General features: G+C 36.0%; 1 protein-coding gene across 1 annotated transcript in view; it reads right to left on the bottom strand.

The window, feature by feature from the left end:
• Positions 1–2,018: 2,018 nt before the first annotated feature.
• Positions 2,019–20,112, bottom strand: part of BOD1L1 (biorientation of chromosomes in cell division 1 like 1) — a 36,903-nt gene continuing 18,809 nt past the window's right edge. Inside the window, exons 12-25 of the mRNA XM_038135313.1 lie at positions 19,948–20,017; positions 17,409–17,452; positions 16,418–16,505; positions 15,253–15,332; positions 14,602–14,686; positions 13,553–13,626; positions 12,210–12,285; positions 12,095–12,129; positions 10,237–10,282; positions 7,372–7,406; positions 7,182–7,266; positions 6,582–6,735; positions 4,762–4,905; positions 2,019–3,612 (exon numbers count right to left, since the gene is read on the bottom strand). Coding sequence (XP_037991241.1) covers positions 3,504–3,612; positions 4,762–4,905; positions 6,582–6,735; positions 7,182–7,266; positions 7,372–7,406; positions 10,237–10,282; positions 12,095–12,129; positions 12,210–12,285; positions 13,553–13,626; positions 14,602–14,686; positions 15,253–15,332; positions 16,418–16,505; positions 17,409–17,452; positions 19,948–20,017 — 1,125 coding nt within the window. The 3' untranslated portion in view covers positions 2,019–3,503. The remainder of the gene's footprint in view (positions 3,613–4,761; positions 4,906–6,581; positions 6,736–7,181; positions 7,267–7,371; positions 7,407–10,236; positions 10,283–12,094; positions 12,130–12,209; positions 12,286–13,552; positions 13,627–14,601; positions 14,687–15,252; positions 15,333–16,417; positions 16,506–17,408; positions 17,453–19,947; positions 20,018–20,112) is intronic.

A 20,112-nucleotide genomic window follows, 5' to 3' on the forward strand; every position in this document is an offset into this window, starting at 1 on the left:
GATGGAACTGGAAGAACAAACAGCCGCTAAAACATAAAAGCCAGCCAAGTGGTTTAGAAATTGATTGGGATTGAATTTGAGCCATGTTATTGCACCAAATGGCCCTGAGCAAATCTCTCCACAGAACACTTCAGGACATTCTGTTTCATCACAGTACACACAATGCATACAGGATAGGATTTTTCTCCTGACCTCTCTAAATTTGCATGGGCTAGGAAAGTGTCACTGCTTTATACATATGTCAAGATTCAAGCTCGAGTACAAACCGCACTTCTGAAGAGGGTGTGTGTGACTGCAGCAAAAGATAGTCTTCCTCCCTCCCCCCCTCTCCCACTTTGCAGCTGTCTTTGATAGGCCATATATATGATTTAGTCCCAAGATGAAAACCAGGTGAGAATTGCAGGAGGAACTGTCACATAAGGAGATAAAATTCTAAAGTTGCTCCAGAGGTACTTGTATTATAATTGTGGATTCTACAAAGTCAAAGAGTGTAAACACTTCTAGCTCTTCCTGCTCATATATAAACCCTTTAAAACTGCTTGTCCTACATTGGCAATACTTAGAGCCTGTATCAGCAATAAATCCAGTCATAATCATCCACATAACCAGCGTCAGACTTCTTGTGCCTGACTCTTCTCTCTACTACTCGGCCTTACTGTGACTCCTGCTGCATGCACCAAGGAAAAGAGATTCTTCTTCCCCTCCCTGTCCTGTGCTCAGAAGGGCTCTGGGAGACAGAAGGTACAAAAAATTGGAAGTTGTGAACATTCAATCATAGAACCACAAAGGTTGGAAGAGATCTCCAAGACCATTGAGCCCAACCCTTGATCAAATGCCGCCATGTGAACTCAACCATAGCACGGTGCCATGTCCAGTCACTCCTGAACAGCTCCAGGGACCTGACTCCACACCTCCCTGGGCACCCTGTTCCAAGGCTTAACTACCCTTTCAGTGAAGAAACTCTTCCTTATGGCAACCTGAACCTCTCAAGTTTTGCTTAACTACAGCAGACCAGTACTGTTCCTGTAAAGTGCAACAGTAGTTTAGATGACACTTAGAAAAAACTAAGCAAAAAAATATTGGGAAAAAATTCCCAAGAGGGATTGACAGTGATGTGGCCTAGTATAAATGTCTATTTTGTTGACAAGAAAGAAGGTGGCAGCAAGTGAAATACTCATTAGCTGAAAGTCTATGGAATTGGCAGTTTTTACCCTCTCTTTAAGGGGTTGTCCTGCAGAAAGATAATTCCTTTAATGTTTTCATATTACAGAATAACTTAATCATTGATCAAAGATACATTCCATACACGAGATGTTCCCAGATGTTATTCCTAATGTTATCCATCACTAGGGGAAAGGACAGTAGGCCACCTCTTAGGAGCTTAGCTTTGAGAGACTGCCACTGCTCTTCAGAGCTCTGTATTTCCACTGAGATATCAGACATGAGCCAGTTTAAAGGATCTGACACAAGTCAGAGCTTTGTCAATCACTATAATCCCTCAGCAGAGCTCTGCCTGTGAAAGAGGCAAATATGAACTGTCCTGGAGCAGGACAGGTACAACCAGCAGAGAGAATAAGTGACAATAATGTACAGTGCAGTGGTGAGGCTTCCTTAGGAACCTCCTGAGCAACCTCACTACGGAATTCAGGTGTAAGGAAACAAGTGGAACAGGTGCAGGGAAGGACTCCAAATCCCACCTAAAGTCTGGAAAGCACCCATGGAAAAACAAGCAGTTCAGCCTGTTTAGTCTTACAGAACAAAGGCTGACACAAAATATATAACTTTGGTCCATGCACACTGCAGGGGGCAAAGGGAAAAAAATTGAAAAAAGGAAAGATTCAACTTATCCTACAACTGTGCATAAACATCAGTATTAGTAACATACAGGAATATATCAATCAGTATGCTAGCAAGGTATGTATTACTATGGCAGCAGAGTTAAGGCAGAAAGTAAAAGGAATTAATTTTCAGAGCTAAGATATTTTCTTCTTTCAGATTAATTTACTTAAAAAAGTATTATGTGAGCACTTTTATAGAGTCCTAAGGCAGGCAAACAGACTTTCCCTACTGTTTACATATCTAAAATATAAGCACCTGTGAACATTTTTTAAAGACACTAACCAGGTAAAGTTTATGGAGACATGACTCCAACCAGACACATTTGTAAAGACAAGTTCCCCAGTAAAACAATTAAAGGAAAATAAAATATGGCAACTCAGATTTTTGGCAAACATTTTATATTTTTTATACAAAAATCTCAGTAAGAAACCTAGCAGAATATCTGACCGAAACATCTGCCTTACAACAAGTTCAAAAAAAAAAAAAAAACCTCACAAAAAAAAGAGAAATAAAGAAAAAAAAAGTAAAATTCCAACCCCCAAAATATATTTTTAATTATAAACCAGAATATCAACAAAACACTTAAAATAATCTCAGATTGTTTGGCAATTCATCACATCATAACAAGAGACACATTTGATCATAAGAAAAGTTTAACTTTATATACAACTTCACTTGAACATTTGCTCTTACCAGAGTTAATATACATTAAAAAAAGATTCTGGCAATAATACCAGCTTCTATTTTTAATACCTGTGTATAAAATGTAACATAAAATGCTGAAGCTCTATAGTTAGAAGAAGTGACATTTGATTTCAATGGGTCCCTCTTTGTTGAAAAAGAGAAATACTGAAAGAACACATGTTTAGTTGCAAAATAAAACTTTCATTTCAGGGTGGTATTGGTTGACTGTGAATAAATCTAACCTAGTACTATTTATTTCTTGAAGTTGGTAGTAAATTTCCAAGTGAAAATATAATCTAGTAAGATTACATTTTAAATGCTGTACTTTGCCACAAATGTGAACAGAAAGGAGCCAAGTCCCTTTCACTATGCTAAACTACTTTAATGCATGCGAGAAAAATATTTTACCAACTGTCTGAGCATATTTTAGAGAACTTCAGATTTTAGACAGCTCCAGGGGAGCGGAGGGGAAGTTTCCTACTGACATCTGCATAGAATGTAAAATATATAATTAAAAAACCCTAAGATATATACTAAAGTTTACAGACCAATGCTTTCCATATAATAAATAAAATGTCCATCATTGATCAGATTCATACACAGAGTAAAATACAACCTATTTTTACAAGTTTATGTACAAAGTATTAGTAGGCACATGGGTGCCTTATGGGCTGGAAGCATCTGCATTAGCATGTCACATTGGGAAACTCCAACTTTCCAAGTCAGTGATAAAATATATAACTACTTTGTTTTTCATTCAGATACAAAGTAAACTTATTTTTCATCTGAAATAAATGTACATAATATTCTGTATAAACAATAGTTTATAAAGCTGTTTAAAATGTAACTTAAAAGTACTGCATTGTTTAACTTAGAGCTCTGAAACAAGCACGTGCAAATCCCTTTGCTTTAAAAAAAATAGAAGCACAGATGTTTGTTTTCCTCTTGACTCTTCCAAGAACAGTACTGGCTGGTAAAGATTATCGTTTTGCTTTCTTCAATGGCATCTCCTCTGCTTTCTGCTGGCCTTTTCTCCGTACCACTGTTGGGCTGTCCTCCCTTTTACGCTTGGCAGACTGCACCTTTAACCTGAAAAGCATATTAATAATTATTTCCACAATGAAGAGTGGTCAGGCACAATTCTACTCAGAGGGCTGAACTAAATTGTCCATCTCTGATGAACTGTCCATCTCTGATATATTATATAAAAGCTTTCTACTAAAACTCACTTCTTAATAAGATATGGGGTACTAATTCTGTATGTTGTAAGGTGCTCCACATGTACAATTTGGGGCTAGAATTCTACTTCTTCCTTCTCTGTCTCTGAAAAGATTTATGGATTTAAAACAGAACATAATGGACTTCATTACCCTGTCCCCTGTCTCACAAAGAATAGCAGCAACAGTGTCTCATGAGAGCCCAGCAGACACAAGAGGGAGTAAAGGGCAGACACCACATACCCTTACCCTGTGCATTCACACACCCTTCCATATGCTCACCATATTTCAGCTGCAACTAACTGTAAATGGGCTTAAACTCTTGGCCATTCTTAACCACACAAAATAATGGAGCTGAGGTGTACTGTGACAGCCATCAGTGCACAATGCACAAGTTCTCCACGTTCAGCCTGAAGACACGTTTCAGAAAGGATGACAGCTACACAAGTTTGGCATACAACACACTTTACAGGTAAACTACACGATGCAGAGCAACTGTGCATCACGTTTGTTACTTATTCCCTTGGGATTCCGCATTATGATCTCAGCTTTACAAATTACAAAGTATACCAGGAAAGGAGGGAAAGGGAAATATATTCAAAACTTGGTATCAGGTCTCTCAGAGTTTTTCCTATTTTTATCAGCTGATCTTAGATCTTTGAAGCATTAGAATCATGTCATCATATTTAGTTTTAACCTGAACTACCAATGCTCTTACCCCCCACCCAGGAAAGAATCACAGCTGAAGTTAAAATACTACATAAACAGCATTTTCAGATTCTCCCAAGAGGTTTCCAAGGATATAAGAAAAAAATCTAGTCTTCCAAATGTCAAATAAAGGAAGAAAAAGAAAAAAATGTAAACAAAAGAAAATCCTTTAAAAGCTTTTATAATTCACATGAGAACAGAACAAAACTAGTCTGCTGTTCAGATTTTGAAGCGGTATGTTACATATAAGGAAAGGATCACTGTAGTGGCTTCCAGAACAAATCCTCAAAGTAGATTCAACTTTAATACTTACTGTGTCAATGGAGGAGATTTATTAATTTTTGTATCACTTGGAGATCTTTTTTTAGCTGCTAGTTTCTGTCGTTTTCTAGGAGAAACTGAACTTGGACTGCTGCCTTTAGAGGTTGCACGTGTGGTTGGCTTGCTGGACTGTTTTCTGTAATACAAAAGAATGATGAATTTATATATAACAAAATACTTTTACCAAGTAAATTTCTTCTTGCATTCCAAGTGCAGATAATCAAGACTGCACAGTATTTGCAACAAATAAATCAAAGTTTCCAAAAGAAACAGTGAAAAAACTATATTTGCCTGCTTCAAGACCCACTGCGAAGCCAAGCTTGGTATTTTTATATCAAATGTAGAATCAAAAGATTGCTTTACTGACAATATTTGTTATTTACAAAGAAAACCAAAGCCAAACCAATAAATTCCCAATCTTGCAATAATTTTTGTACCTAAGTGTCTATGTTTAAAAGAACGTCCTATAGTGTGAATTCACTCATGTAAGCTTTGGTATCCACAGGTTCAGAAACCTGAAAAACTGGTTATTGGTGATTAATTTCCTAGTTTAGAAAAGAGGTGATTTAAGTCAGAGAAATCCAGCAATGCTGAATATGAAGAAGCATCCTCTTCCACAGACTTATTCCCAGATGCTATTTATAAAATACAGACTGCACACAGCACCTTAAGGTAGAAATGCTTTGTTGCAATCAGAGCCAGAAAGGTAGCACTGGAAATCTGAGACACAACCCCAAATTTATAAAAAAAAGTAGATGTTTCCACAAGCAAGCAGAATAAACCCACAAAAACCTAAACCTTTATTACAATTTTAGAGTTAACAATTGTGTGAGACTAAAGGAAGTCCCTAGGCCTTTACCAAAATAAAACTGTTGTTTACTAAGTGGTAGTGGTAAACCTTCAGAGTTTTTATGTAAATGAAGAATCACATAATTACTTTCAGATTCAGTTCTGAAATTATCAGTTCAAGAGCACTGTGGCAACTGTGCTTCAAGTACTGCCCAAAGGCTAATATGTTTTATATGCAATATAACATAATATCCTTAAGAGGGAAGTAGATATCGAAAGTAGATATTGAAAGTAATCCCACCACCAACATAAAAATGCCTGTACTCCAATTCTCTTCTGAAAGACAGCAACGCACATCAAAACTTCCCAAAGCTGCTGTGTTTCATTGTTTCCACAAAAAGATCAAGAGGATGAGCTCTGCTAGAATTCAGTATGCCTGCAAAAAGGCAGATGAAGAACAGCTTCCTGTAAACAGAACTCTTGCTACCCACACCTGTCTTTCACAGCAAGATTGCTTTCCAAGCTTGCAGATCACCATACTAGAAATAAAATTCTCCAGTACTGCAGATTCACATATTCAACTTGGACAGTGTACTTAAAGAAACAGACAGGGATAATTTTATTTTCACCTTGTTCCAACACCAAATACCAAATGGTGAATTGTACAATCAACTCCCATGTCCCATTTTACCCATCAGAACTAAGTGGCCTTAGACTTAAATTCTGAGCCACCACTAGGACGAAGAGTGCCAATAGGATAAATTCTTACCTTGTTACATATTCAAATATGCCTTTTGTGACCCTAACAATTTCCCTTAACCTTACCTATTGTCTCTTCATTCCTTAGGGAGTGGTACTAGAATTAGAAGGAAAATTATTTGGGAAGCTCTTAACAATTTAAAACAAACAAACAAACAGAAAAAGGCAAAAAGAGGAAGTCACAAGCTCTTCCCTGCAACAAACCCTGCAACAACCAAAAACAAGGTAGAAAAAAGCTTGTTATTGGAGTGTCCACACAGTTACCTTTGAGCCTCTAATCTTGTGGCTGATCTAGTTGTGGCCCCAGAATGTGTGTCCTCATCTTCCTCACCATCCTCTTCCTCACCTTCCTCTTGCTCTTTTAGCTCATCTTCAGAAGATGTCAATTTCCGACGTTTCTTCTCTGGCTCCATTGTTTCTGTCCATTTAAAATTTCACACATATGCTATAATTTTCCAAAAGGCCTCCAAAAGGATATGAACACTTAATTTAGAAAAGGTATTCTAGTCACAAGTCCCATTTTCAGTAAGTAGTTTTCCATTTCCTTCATATTTCAACATTTTTAATTCACACTTGTTTGACTTAATCTTGCTAACACATTCACCACAGTTTACTTACACAGCTCATAGCCAGAATTCATAGAAAATTCATGAGGCTTTATAAAAGCATCTGGGATGTAGCAATTCTGACATGAGATTACAGCAATTTACACATATTTACATAATATTTACACTAGCTGTAATTCAATGATTTTTCCTCAAGAAAGGAAAATTGAATAAAGCTTATCTTGTTGCTATTAGTAAACAAAGGCACAGCAGTATTTTCTTATTCTGTTAGGAGCAGCACAGCTTCTCATGCTTTTACCCGTTTCCTCTGATTGAACCAGAGAACGCCTGGGCTTTCTTCCCCTTTTACGCACAACCATTTCTGCTTTCTCAGCTTCATCTTCCTGAAAAAACAAAATGGAACCATGTAAGTCAAGAACTATTTACTTAACACAAAAGACAGACATTTTTCATTACATACTGCTTGTAAATTTACAAATCACACTTACATTTGTCGTTTCTTTCTTATTAGATATGTCTGTACCTAAAAAGAAAGGAAAGAACAAAAACTTGATCCTGAACTTCAAATCTTTTACCAATTAATTTAAAAGGGAATTCTTTCATACTCTCTCAACTTTGTGTAAACATCACAGTTGCCCTAAAAACATTTCAAGTCTCTTTCTAATTTAGAAAATAGCTTTCTTGTACTTTGTTACATACAGAGACTGGGACAATTATTAAATTTTTAAGTACTAAGGCTTTATAAGACTGACTATATTTATTGCTTTGTTGCATATGCTGTTTTGTTTTAATGGAAAAGCAGAAGATACTTACCCCCTTTAACTACTGTCAACCAATCAGAGAATCACAGAAAAATTTGGCTTAGAAGGGGCCTCTAGAGGTCACCTAGTCTAATCTCCTGTCCCAAGCATGGCTAAATGAATTGATCTGATTTTGCACAAGATCTTGTTCAGTCCAGTTTTGAAAGTCTCCAAGAACACTGTTCCTTCAGGTGATCTGTTCTAGTACTTAACTGCATTCGTACCAAGATGAAGCTCAAAAAGACACTATTTAAAAACTTTCTAGTATGCGAATTACATGACTTCCTCTGATGAAATACTTCTTACTTCCAACTCAGTAAGTTTTACAGGCTAGCCTATACATGTTAAAACAGATTTTTAACCCTACATCCCATGTCTCAGCTTGGCTTCTCTCCATGGTTACTACTTCTACCCTAACTCTGTGATGAGAGAGATTATTTCACAAAGCTTTTGAACTCTGTCAAATGGAATTATCTCCAACACTGCAAGGATAAAAACCCTTAGCAACAGAAAAGAGAAACCTAAATAAAAGCAAAGTTTTATATATTTTTCCCCTGCCATAAAATTGCTGTCTAATTTCTGAAAGCTAAATAACAGAGGACACAAAGTGTAAACTCCTCACCAATTAGACGGAGAAAACAAACAAAAGAATGACAATGCAAAGGATCTAAAATAGATCTCAAAGAGCAGAAACATATTCTAAAATTCACAAGCTTTTTGGCACTCCTTCGTAAGGTTATGGGGAAAAACTTTTATACACATGCAAATGAAGTAAAACAGAAATATAATCAAGTCTTCCAAAAAAAAGTGAAATAAAACAAAAGACTGTCCACTGCATTAAGCTCTACACAAAACATAAGCACCTACATAATACAATCAGCATGTATTGGTTCTATTGAGTTCAAAAGAGATACTTCATAATTCTGGTTCACTTTGGCAAATCTGTAGCAAAGGGGTTTTTGACTGAAGAATAATCCCATCTAGGTCCATGACATGCCTTTAACAGCTAACCCTCTGTAAGATACAAAAATGTAGCATTTTGCCTAAAGATAAGTATAAAAATAGTAAAAATTGTACTTATTTTAGAGCAGCAACTGTTGATTAGTGCTAAGTAATTAGTTTCAAGTTCAGTGTTAGTGTTATGGGAGGATGATACCTTCAGAAAACCTGTGTCTCTTAATTGCATGTGCTGTAGTGACCAAAAATAAAACTCTGCATCCCACTCCATATGTGGGTCTGTTCCTACTGCAAATCCTTATGCAGAACACCAGAAAGTACCAGAGTAAGTGAACTGCACAGAGGGATTCAACTTGACTTCCTTTTCATCACCAGGGGTTCTCAACTCCTTTATGCCCATGAATGCTGATACAGGAGGAAAAAATTAACAGTACATTCCCCTTTATATACTCCTCTGAACATTGCTGTGATAGCAACAGCCTTTTACCCAGAAAACAGAAATGTTACACAACACACTCAAACTTTAAGTACACAGTCAGGTGTTTGTGCTTTTGAATAAAAAGCAAAGCAGAACACACTTTTATTTCATTCTCACATTTTTGTCTGTTGTCTTTGCAGTTCACAGAAGTCAAGTACCACACAACAAGCTAACCCTCCAGAGACAATTCTGAAGCATATGGATTAAAGCTGACATTTTAACAAATGTGGAGAAAATAGGAAACAGCCCATATGTTCAGTGCAGCCAGATTAGTATATCTGTAGAAACCTAAGCTTTTGGAAACTCCAGAAGATTTGTTTTGAAGATTTGGTTTCTCAAATTTTCTGCCTGTTTGCATTTGTTTACAAACAAAAAAAATTAACCTACTTTTCAGTTCACCTGCTTCCTAAAATGGCTTTTTAAAGTTTCTTTATGAATGGCCATAATTAAAAAGACACATTTAAACAACCAGTGCAGTTCAGACTCTATACACAAGAAAGATTAGAAAAGAGAAACAGAAAAGTATTTCACTTGATTATATTTTAGTTTGAAGCACTTGAATGACATTTTTGAGTCAAGCTAAGCAACCATGTTCCAAAGATCTTACAGCAGTGGTGAAAAGGGAAAGAAATATCCCCTCAAGATACCGCTAAGATCTTTAGATACAAATCCACAGATAAAACAATTATGTGACTAAAATTTGAAATGCAATGTAGTAAGTGTGATTGGTAGTTGCTGTATGAAAGAAAACATGCAGAAATGGAAAATAATCACTAAGAGCCAGTCTGATGGGGCACCTACCTTCCTCTGAAGCTCTGCCATGCACTTAGCCTACTCAATTGTTTGGTACATTCTGCAATGCATTATTCAGCACTGAGCAATGCTGCTTCATCTTATAAATTAAGTTCTTATCAAGCTGCTCTTTTTTGGAACAGAAAACTACGTAGCAATTAGGGACAAGTCTTCATCTCTTTCGTCAGATGCTTTCGTTCATGAATAACACTGACTGCCAGAGATGATGGCAGGATGAAGAAGGACCCACATGATTTTTGTGAAAACCCTCTTCCATTTCTTCCATCTTTTCGTTTTACATATTGAGGCAAGTATAATTTGCTTACCTGTTTGAGGTGTTTTCCCTCTATTTGCAAAGGTAGAAGACTGCAGCTGAAATTAAAAAAAAGTGTTTTTTTAAATTTAAATAAAATGAGGAAAATTCAGCATTGCATCACATTATCACAGAAACTTGCTCACATTCAATGTAGAATGAATCTGTAAATCTAGAAAACAGGAACACTAACAAGCACACAAAGTTTGTACTGTAGTTTAGGAGTAGGATGCATTTTTCCATTTTGAAAAATAACTGAAACAAATCAGCCCATAAACAAATCACAGCACTTTCAGTAACCTGACACTAAAGTCATTGCAATAAAAGACACAAAAGATAAAAGCAGTTTCAGTCACATTTCCAATAATTTAATTATCAACAAAGAAGTTAGTACATTCACTTTAGAAAAAGTCACTAGAAATTGTTTATTTACTCAGAATGCAGAAAAAGCTATATATAATTACACAATGTCCTATGATGACTGCCCAAAAACTTCAGTGCTTTCACCACTGAATGACCACACCAGGATGCCTATAGTTCCTCTAAAGTAGCAATGTGTTCCCAAAGCAGCCCTGGGGAAACTGCCATGCCCTCCTGTTTCAGGTGGAGGGCAGGTATCACTCCTCCCTGAGCCAGCCTGCAGCTCACACCAACCCCTCACTCACCACTAGGAAGTACAAGACCTTTAAACACTTGAACCAGAACAAGATGATTCTGTTCCAGTACTGAGGGGCCATGGTACATCTATTTCTGAGGGTGATTTAAAAAATGCCCCAAAAACCAACCAAACAAAAACCAGCCCACAACACCAAAACTGAAAAATCAAATACCAAAATCCACACCAGTTCAAATTACATTTAATTAAATTAATATTGAAAAAAAAATCCATCAGGAAAGACTAGGAATCCTGAAACAGAATTCCAGCCAACCTGTAAGAAGGGACAGGACTCAAAGGGCTCCCTGAAATATGAGGACAGAAGAAGCAGAGACAATAATTCCTTTTATCCATAAACTAGGTAAATTCCCAAGATTTCCAACAGCCATGCCACCTGGTGCGTCACCAGGCAAGCAGGAAGAAAACCAGTGTTTCAACACAACTTCATTTTTAAAATCCACCCTTTTCTATGCAATAATGTTGATTCTGAAAGAGAGGCATTCCCTAGACAGAAGCCTTTAACCAGAATAAATCCAACTGGCTGTGCTCCACAAACATGCCTGACCCATCACTGCCCTGTGCTGCAATCCAACTGGATTGCAGAAACAATACCAACAGACCACCTTCTTAGCTGTGAATATCCTTCACAGGGGTTAGGAAATAAAACTACCCCTGAGCTTTAGAAGACAGACGTGTTTCATGAGCTCCTAGGTTCTCACCAGTATGTCTCTATCGCTTGCATGAGGTGTAATACAACTGCTTTACATAATATTTTATTTTACAGCTATGAAAAGATCCTATGTGCTATTATTATGATCTATTCAGTAGAGGGGGAAAAAACCTCTCATTTTTGAAATAAAGTCACCCTTGCTCTTCAGGCCAAAATTACTCACAGCACGAACTAAAAGTCACATATGCACACCACCAAAAATTCACCCTGCACACAGGTATATATTGCTAGCTAGGATAACACTTGTATTAAGTGAACTAAGTGTGAAGCTGATAGGTAATTTGCTATGTTCTGACTTAACACTATATTTTGCTTAAAATGTTCAGCTATATTAAGAGATACTATCAATAAGTTTTGTTTGCTTAGACTGAACTCAAATATCAAGTTTTCCACAAGATGTTTCTGAAATGCTGTTAACTCTTAAACAGATAAATGGCTCTTGAAATACTGTGTTTAAATGCACCCAAACAAAATAAAGGCACTTACATTCCCAGTGCTCATATCAGCTTTTGACTCCCCACCTGAGGGAAGAAATATGAGTTCAGAACTTGAATGTCACTATTATCCTTGTTTTCCCACACAGGTATTATGAGCTACTTACCACCAGGTTGTACTGCTTCAAGAGGGTATTTACGAGGCCGTCCCCTTTTACGTTTCACTACTACAGGCTGATTTTCCTATTAAAAATAAAGGACAAAAATATTTTACTCACTGTCACTGACCACTGGCACCTGAGCAATACAATACAAAGACTGCTAACTGAATTCATAATGTGACAGTGGCAGTAGTAGTACTTTTCAGTTAAAAAATAGATAAGGAAAGTTTAATTGCAAGAGACACTGCCTGCTACGAAATCAACTAATATAGGTGAAAAGAAACAAGACAACTCTTAGTTATACAAAATTCTCAGTGGTTTGACTCAGGCACAAAGCATGTCTGAGAATGGAGTGCCTTCTGCTCCCCTAGCCACAAAATCTCTATCACTTGGTCTCACAAATGCTGCTGGCTTACCCCCTACAAGAACTCCAGAATTTACATCCCATGAGCCCCTTTTCCTAGTGCCATATAGCACAGGCTACATGCTGTATGTTGAGCAAGTGCTTTAAACAGTTCATATTCTAATTACCCCAATACACAGATTACTGATATTCTTTATACAAACAGGACCTTTAGCAAAAAAGGGCCCCTTCCTTTGAAGTTTTAAGCTTTGAAAGAGAACTTTTAAGTAAAAAAGTCAGATGCTCAGATTGCAAAATCCCCAATAAGACTCTCTTATATTCAAGGAAAGCTTAAATGCCTCATTCAGCATTTACTGAAGTTTAGCAGTATCTCCCCCAGAATGGTTCTTAGAGACTCAAGCCTTGAGTGAACAAATATAAAAATGTATTCCTTAAATTTCCTTCTACTTCCACATTTAAGGCAAAAACCCCCAAACGATGAAAGCCAACACCTTTCTGAGATCAGTGTCTATTTCTAGAGGCCAGCATAAATTTTAATCTCGAGGGATCAGACATTTGTTTATAACCCATACTGTAGAATATCTCAAATACATGCCTAGGAGATAACAAAGACTTTAAAAAATGTTGACAGACAATATTTTTTAAAAGCAAGTTGTATTTGTTAATGACTAAACTGTCAACATCAATTACATAGTTTTCAGAAAACATGATTTCTATACAATGTAATTCTATATAATTGCTTTCTAGACATTTTGTAAGCACCATTAAGCCTAGGAAGGGACTTAGTCCTACTTCCATAATGAGATATTAATGTCTTATGGTCTGCGAGTTTGTACTTTGTGACAGAGTTACATAAATCCTTAGTACTTTTAGAAGACAATTTTAATAGGGCTGTCAACAAAATACAAGGTAGTTATGTACCACAAAGACAGAGTACTGTGAACCTGCACTATCTCAGTGAGTTAACATGAGTAAGACCACTCACCTCTGGAGAATTTTCATTTGATTCTGGACTGTGCTTTTTCTTTTCAGACATGTCCTGTTCAAAGTTAAATTCATCTTCACACATACAAAAGAAAAGAAAACAAACAAATTGTATACCTTTGTTTTATTAGGCAAAAGAAATAATAAAAGCCACAACCTCCACACTGAAAACGTTATTTCATTCTTTAGCCCAAAATTCCTAAAAACACCCATCAGAAATCAACACTGTTTGCCTTGTAGCAACAATGTATTGGTCTGCCAAAATGCTCCCACTAACACCAGAGGAGTTAGGGAGGGTCTTCTATTTTAAGGTAAGAACAAAAGCTCACACTTGTGACACACTATAAAATGGCAGGACAAATACAAGCCTCTATTCCATTTTCTCACATGTTCCATAAAACAGGCAGCTGAGGATACAAGCACATTGCAGAACAGATTTAGACTTGTCAACTTGCTCGCATGAAAAACAAAACTATTAATAGGTCAAACTAAAATCAGGCAACATTCTCAGACTGTTCCCACAAAGGCAGACTGAAGTAACATCAAAGCCACATTAATTATGTGGACACGCCATCTTTTATTATTTATTTTAGTGCAATTAAATAAATTACAACAGTGCAACTTGCACTCTTTTCTGGTTGTTTACAGAAAGAAACAAAACTAATTTGATGGTTATGTCATGGATTTTTATGGAGGACACCCCTTGCTTGCAGTCAGAGGTAGATGTTCTTATCACACAATGCTGATTGTTCTATTTTCCCCACCTACCTGTTTATTTCCCATTAGCTTTTCTACCCAAGATACAAACTGAAGCAATAATGGAGCGAATGGGTGGTAACAGCTAAAACATCAAAACTTTTCTCATTGTTAAAGAAACTGAGATTAATGCATTATTTGGTAGCAGTAACAGAGCAGAAATCAACCAGAGAGTATATGCAAGTGTATTTGCTGGGATCAAGCTCCCACTTTCTCTCAAAAATCATTCAAATGAAAAGAAATGAACATTCAATATGGGTTCAGAAAATGTGCCATAATGGGCAGTTTAATTACCTTTTTCTTCCGCAGTACTTCTAGGAGGTGTTTGTGTTACATCAATTTCTTTGGACACTTCTGCTGCATCACCTGAAATAACTTCCTGCATTATTTTGAAACAAGAGAGGAAAGATGCTTTACTACACATTAAAAATCATTGCCAGTTACACTAAAAGAACACCCCACCCTGATACTGCAGTAGTTATTTTACTCATCAAGGTTTTGTACTGTCTCTTAAAAACTTTAAAACTCTTAAAAACTCCTAAAAAGAACATCTATCTTGTCCTAATTCCTGTTTTGATTTAGCAGAACCCAGGTAAAGTGCAATATACCCTCCCGAAGAGCTCAGATCTGTATGCCCATGTAGACACTGAACTGACTGGAGAGCTGGCATCCAACAATATTCCATCAGATCCCAAGCTCCCAACTGTTGTGCAACTCAGTCCTCTCAGTCTTCCACACCTCAAAGAGTCAACACAGACCCCTGACTTTTTTTTTAACTGTCATCCCCACTGAAAAGTACCATCTGCTAGTCAGTTCTTCTGTACTCAAGACAATGCAAAAGTAGCCTAATTACACAAACAACTCTTAAAATAAACTGCTAAAGAAATTATGATTAAAATTTTCATCTTATTTACAACTGCAGAACATACAAGTTCTTGAAAATACCTTGACGTTACCAGGTTTCCTTTTGGAACACTGACTTTGTTCATCATCTTTTAGCACATCCTGAGCAATCTGCTGGTTGTCTGCAAAAGCAAGTGACAATTGAAGTGTTAAAAAAGTGCCTTTTGCATCTGTCATATTTTCATGTCACTTTTATACCAGCTCACTGGTATAAAACCAGAATCTCTTTATACTGAGATTCAAAAGTCTGAAAAGCAGCCTCTTACTACCAAAAAGATGAACAGAAAGTTATTCTAACCACTCTTTGAAAAGGGAAGACCACACAGTAACAGAAAAGAATTACATGTTTCTTGTATGTTACAAGTGTGGTTTATTTTGTTAGCTTGTTTGTTTTTAAAGATAAGCTCAAAATTGAAATTTGCTAAGTAACACATCAAGAAATAGAACACCAACCTCAATTTCAACTCATCCAGAGACAGGGAAAGCAATTAACGCCATGTGGGACACTAATGAATGCATGACTTTTGATCACTCACTTGATCAGATCACAATTCTTAGAAGAAGAATAAAAGTTCTTATGAAAAAATGCTATTATTAATGATACTAAATTTTTCTAAATTGTTCTGATGCTGAAAAGACATAAAAAGTTGAATCCAGAGCTCAAAGAGATGTTACACTGTCAGTCTTGTAATTACTATATCAACAAAATGCCAAACTTATTTTAATGCTAACTGCATCTAAATTTAATTTAGAAATGTTTATGCCCTTCAACAGACTATATTCCTTTTCACTTTTTGCTCCAGACAAATAAAAGGCTACACTAAAATTTATTTTTTTCTACCTAAGAAAATGAAGCATGCATCCCCACAAAGTTTAGATTTTCCTGATGATCAGCTTCCTAATATTTTATTTTTGAAGGATAACATTAGTAATTATTTTACAAAGTAAACAAAAAATGTTTCCTCACCTATGATTTAAAAAACAACTATAATGCTCTTTGCAGTAATTAAATTTGTTGCAATATTTTTACCAAATATATTAACTGAAATATCAGAAACTGTTTCAGGAATATAAATTGCTTTGGAGTTTGGAATTTCCCCAATTCTATTCTTTTCTCAAAAATACCATTTTATGGCCTGGACACAGTAGAACATGGTTTTGCCACAGAAAAGCTTTGCACAAATTCCTGTACTTCTGTATCACTTACATTTTTTTTCATCGATTGTTTCTGGAGATTTACATTGAATTCCTCTAGATCTATGTTCTTCAGTTATCTGGGTAGCCAAGTTTTCCACCTAGACACAAAACACAAAGAAAGACAACTTATTTTTTTCCATGAAGTTTATAAACACAGAAGGGAGAAACTTCTCCCTACTTGCTACTTCCAAGCACAACATACATTAAAATGGAAAGCAGCCATTACAAAGGAATTTATTCCTAGAACTCAAGTAACACTCCTACGATAGTACAGTACGATCAAAAAAACTTCAAAACTGCCGTATTTTCCGAATTTTTGACTGATATTTTCACTTTAGAAAGTCTCAGAATTAAGCACCCTACTACATGTTTTAAAAGTACTTTATCACAGTAAATCACACAGGATATTTCTGGATTTAAAGAGCATTCTCCTACATGCAGGAACAACAGAATTATCTCATCAGCATCAGAAATGTGGCCAACCAGCATTTCAATACAGTAAAAATTTACTGCCCCAGTTTAATTAACCATAAACACAATTTCAGCCTGCTACCTGTATTAAATGCCTTTTTTTTTTTGCTCCTAAAGATACACTTTACATTTGCAAGTTTTCCAGTTATCCCTCTTATAAATTCTTGTGAAAGACAGCAGACTGCATTAAAATAGGTTTCTAATTGTGATCAAAACCTCCAAAAATAATCCCCCCCCCCTTTTTTTTTCCCACTAATCTCATGGAGATCAGTCAAACTTCTCTTTTCTGCCAGTTAACAGTCTTGAAATAGTTATAGACTATGGAATAACAATGCAAGATTTATTTACTGGTAGATTTGAAAGAATAATTAGACATCAACCTACACAGCTGCACAGTCTCAATAAACATAGTCTCTGCATATACAAAAATAATATTTTCCTTTAGAGAATATTTAATGTAAATAGAAGTAAATTCAAGTATGAGAAAAGCAGCACAGATTTAAAGAATAAATTAAAAAACCAGTACTTACATGAGAAGTTTCTCTTTCTAAAGGAATATTCCTCTGCAGCATATCTATTAAAAATAATTTTAACACAATTTTAACTTAAGCAAACGCAAAAGTATCACAGTATCCTCTACTTCACCTCCCTGAAAGGATTCCAAAGAACCTGAAACTACATAAAACTTACTTTCAATGTCAGAAGTAAGAGACATCCAATCTTCTCTTTAACAATATACCCACAAAACAAAACAATAATATGAATTCCTCAGCACAGGATAACTGAGATTCACTTTATGGCTGAAATACAGGCAATGAAGGGAACCGTCACCTTTCAAATTTATGGCAACGTTGACATTTCAAATATAGTTGTAGCATTTGAATCAGAATTTCATCCATCACAATCTTAGATTCTGGATCATGGGATGAAGTGGAATGTGATTAAGCTACATTATACTTCCAGAGAACTAAAGTTTGCATAATTGTACTTCTGAGACCTGTAGCTGATAGAATGCACATAAGGAAATTGTCCAGTTGCTAAACTCCACTATACTCTGATGAAGTACAGCCTCAGCCTTCCATATCACAAAAATAGGGAGAATAATTATGAGAGTTGATGAGCGGTCGGGAGTTTTGAAAGAATTCTGTAACTTTCAATACACAAAGAGAATTATAAAGAAGCTGCTCTATCAAGTGTTCTTAAAATCTGATTCATAAAAGTATCAAATTAATACCTTTATCAAAAAAAGCTGCTAAAACATTCCAAGCAACTTTCCCTTCAGCTAGAGCAAAAACATAAACCTAAAATCAAATAAACCCACTTTTTCTTCGGCATAGAGTTTAATGTATTTTGTAGCTTGTTTCTTGTATCTCCATGTTTTAGCAACGATTCTTCCACAGCTATACTGCTGAACTGAGCATCTTTCAATTTTTAAAGCAGTGTCAAATTAAGAGCTAGTTCCTACCCACTCAAACAGCAATGATTTGTTTACATTCCAAAGAATCTTGGACTACTAAACTACTGTGTCTGCTGTTCATACTCATGACAGGACACACATTTGTCTTTTAAACAACTTCCTTTTACGTATGTTGAGCTGTATGTATATATGCATGCATATATACATATAAGAGATTATTGTGGGGGAGAAAAAAACTCTCTACCAAGATCTACAAAGCATCGGTCTTCAGTATGTCATATCCAACATGATTTACACAACAAATGGACTTTTGTTAAACATTTTACAAGAAACAAGATTATCTCAGCTAGTGCAATCTGCACATTTAAAATTTTAAGTACTGTCTGTCTGGGTGACCGAGTGATGGGAAGTGGTAGAGTTTTAAAGGCACTTCAAAGAAACCTCACAGTACAAAATAACCTGTTCAGATTTTACATCTGCTGTTCTGAAGTCTACATTCTTCTGACCAGTTCTCAGGGTTTACATTTGCTTTCTTGTGAGCAGAGCATGTCTCTTATCACTCAGCTGCATATATACCACTCTATAACCAGGTATATGAATCTGACCTACCCTGAGAATAAAAAAAGAATTCCGAAGTTTTATACCAATGCTCACACCTTACTGCTGTTTTTGTTTTCTATTTGATATGTCTAAAAATTTAGAAGTGAGCTTAACAGTATGTCCCTTCATAGCATGTAGGCCTTCAGCTGCAACTTTCTGTTAGAGGAAATGCCTCTTTAACCTCCCTGGACAATATAAGCAGCAGTAACTGGTACCTCTTGGGATTCATTTTAGTTTTGCTTGCTATTCCAATAATTGAGGATTAGCTCTCATCTGGTAGTGCTGTAAACATCTTTGTAACACATCTGGAGCACAAAATCCATCAAAATAGGCACAAAGCAGTCGTTTGTTTCAGCTTTAACAGGAAAGTCAAACAATCACAATGCATAATTTGGGTTTGGGAAGAATGGATTCCTTTTCAGTTTTGGTCCTACTGAAGATTAGTTTCAGTATGTGGAAATCACTGAGCACAGATCCAAGTTGACTAATTGAGGTTTCTAACATAGACGATTACCTACTTATACCTGCTCTTCAAATTTGAGTGAATGGCCACAACTATGTTAATCTTCTGGAGAGTAAGAAGAAAAAAAAAACAACAGAAATTTTCTGTAAAGTCTCTGTGACTTGTCCTATAGTACTTACTATTTTCATATCCTCACACAGCCTGTCACAGCACTCTAAAACCAGGATGTTCTAAACCTATAGGGAACAAAGCCATTCCTTGGGAAAGTTTCTCTATCTTTCCTGGACAAATGTTTTTCTTTATTTATTGATTTTAAGTAGAATATTAGCAGTCGACTTTTTTTTTTTTTTTAAATCTCAAATTTTAAAATCCTTTCCTACTTTCATCATATCATCTTGGAAGAAAAGTCTGACCCTCCTTTCCCACAAACCAAATTCAAGGCCCCCTGAACTCCTAGACAAGAGTTAAAGATTTATGAAGGCTTTCTTCAATTCCTTTATATGCCATATATAACAAATCTGCAATCCTCCCATCATAAGTATTAGTCCCTTCAGCATGAAACCAAACTGTTATCAAGCATAAAAATCACCTTTTTGCAATTCTTTAGTCTGAAGATCCACACATTCTTCTTCACTTCTTGCACTTTCAGGCTGTTGTGACTAAGCATAAAATCAAAATAAACAAATATTGCAGATATTCAGAACAAGTATGTCTCACTCCACTCCGGCATGTCATGATGAACATTGTCTTATCA

Source organism: Motacilla alba, chromosome 4 (assembly GCF_015832195.1).
Source record: "Motacilla alba alba isolate MOTALB_02 chromosome 4, Motacilla_alba_V1.0_pri, whole genome shotgun sequence".
Classification (NCBI taxonomy): Eukaryota; Metazoa; Chordata; class Aves; order Passeriformes; family Motacillidae; genus Motacilla; species Motacilla alba.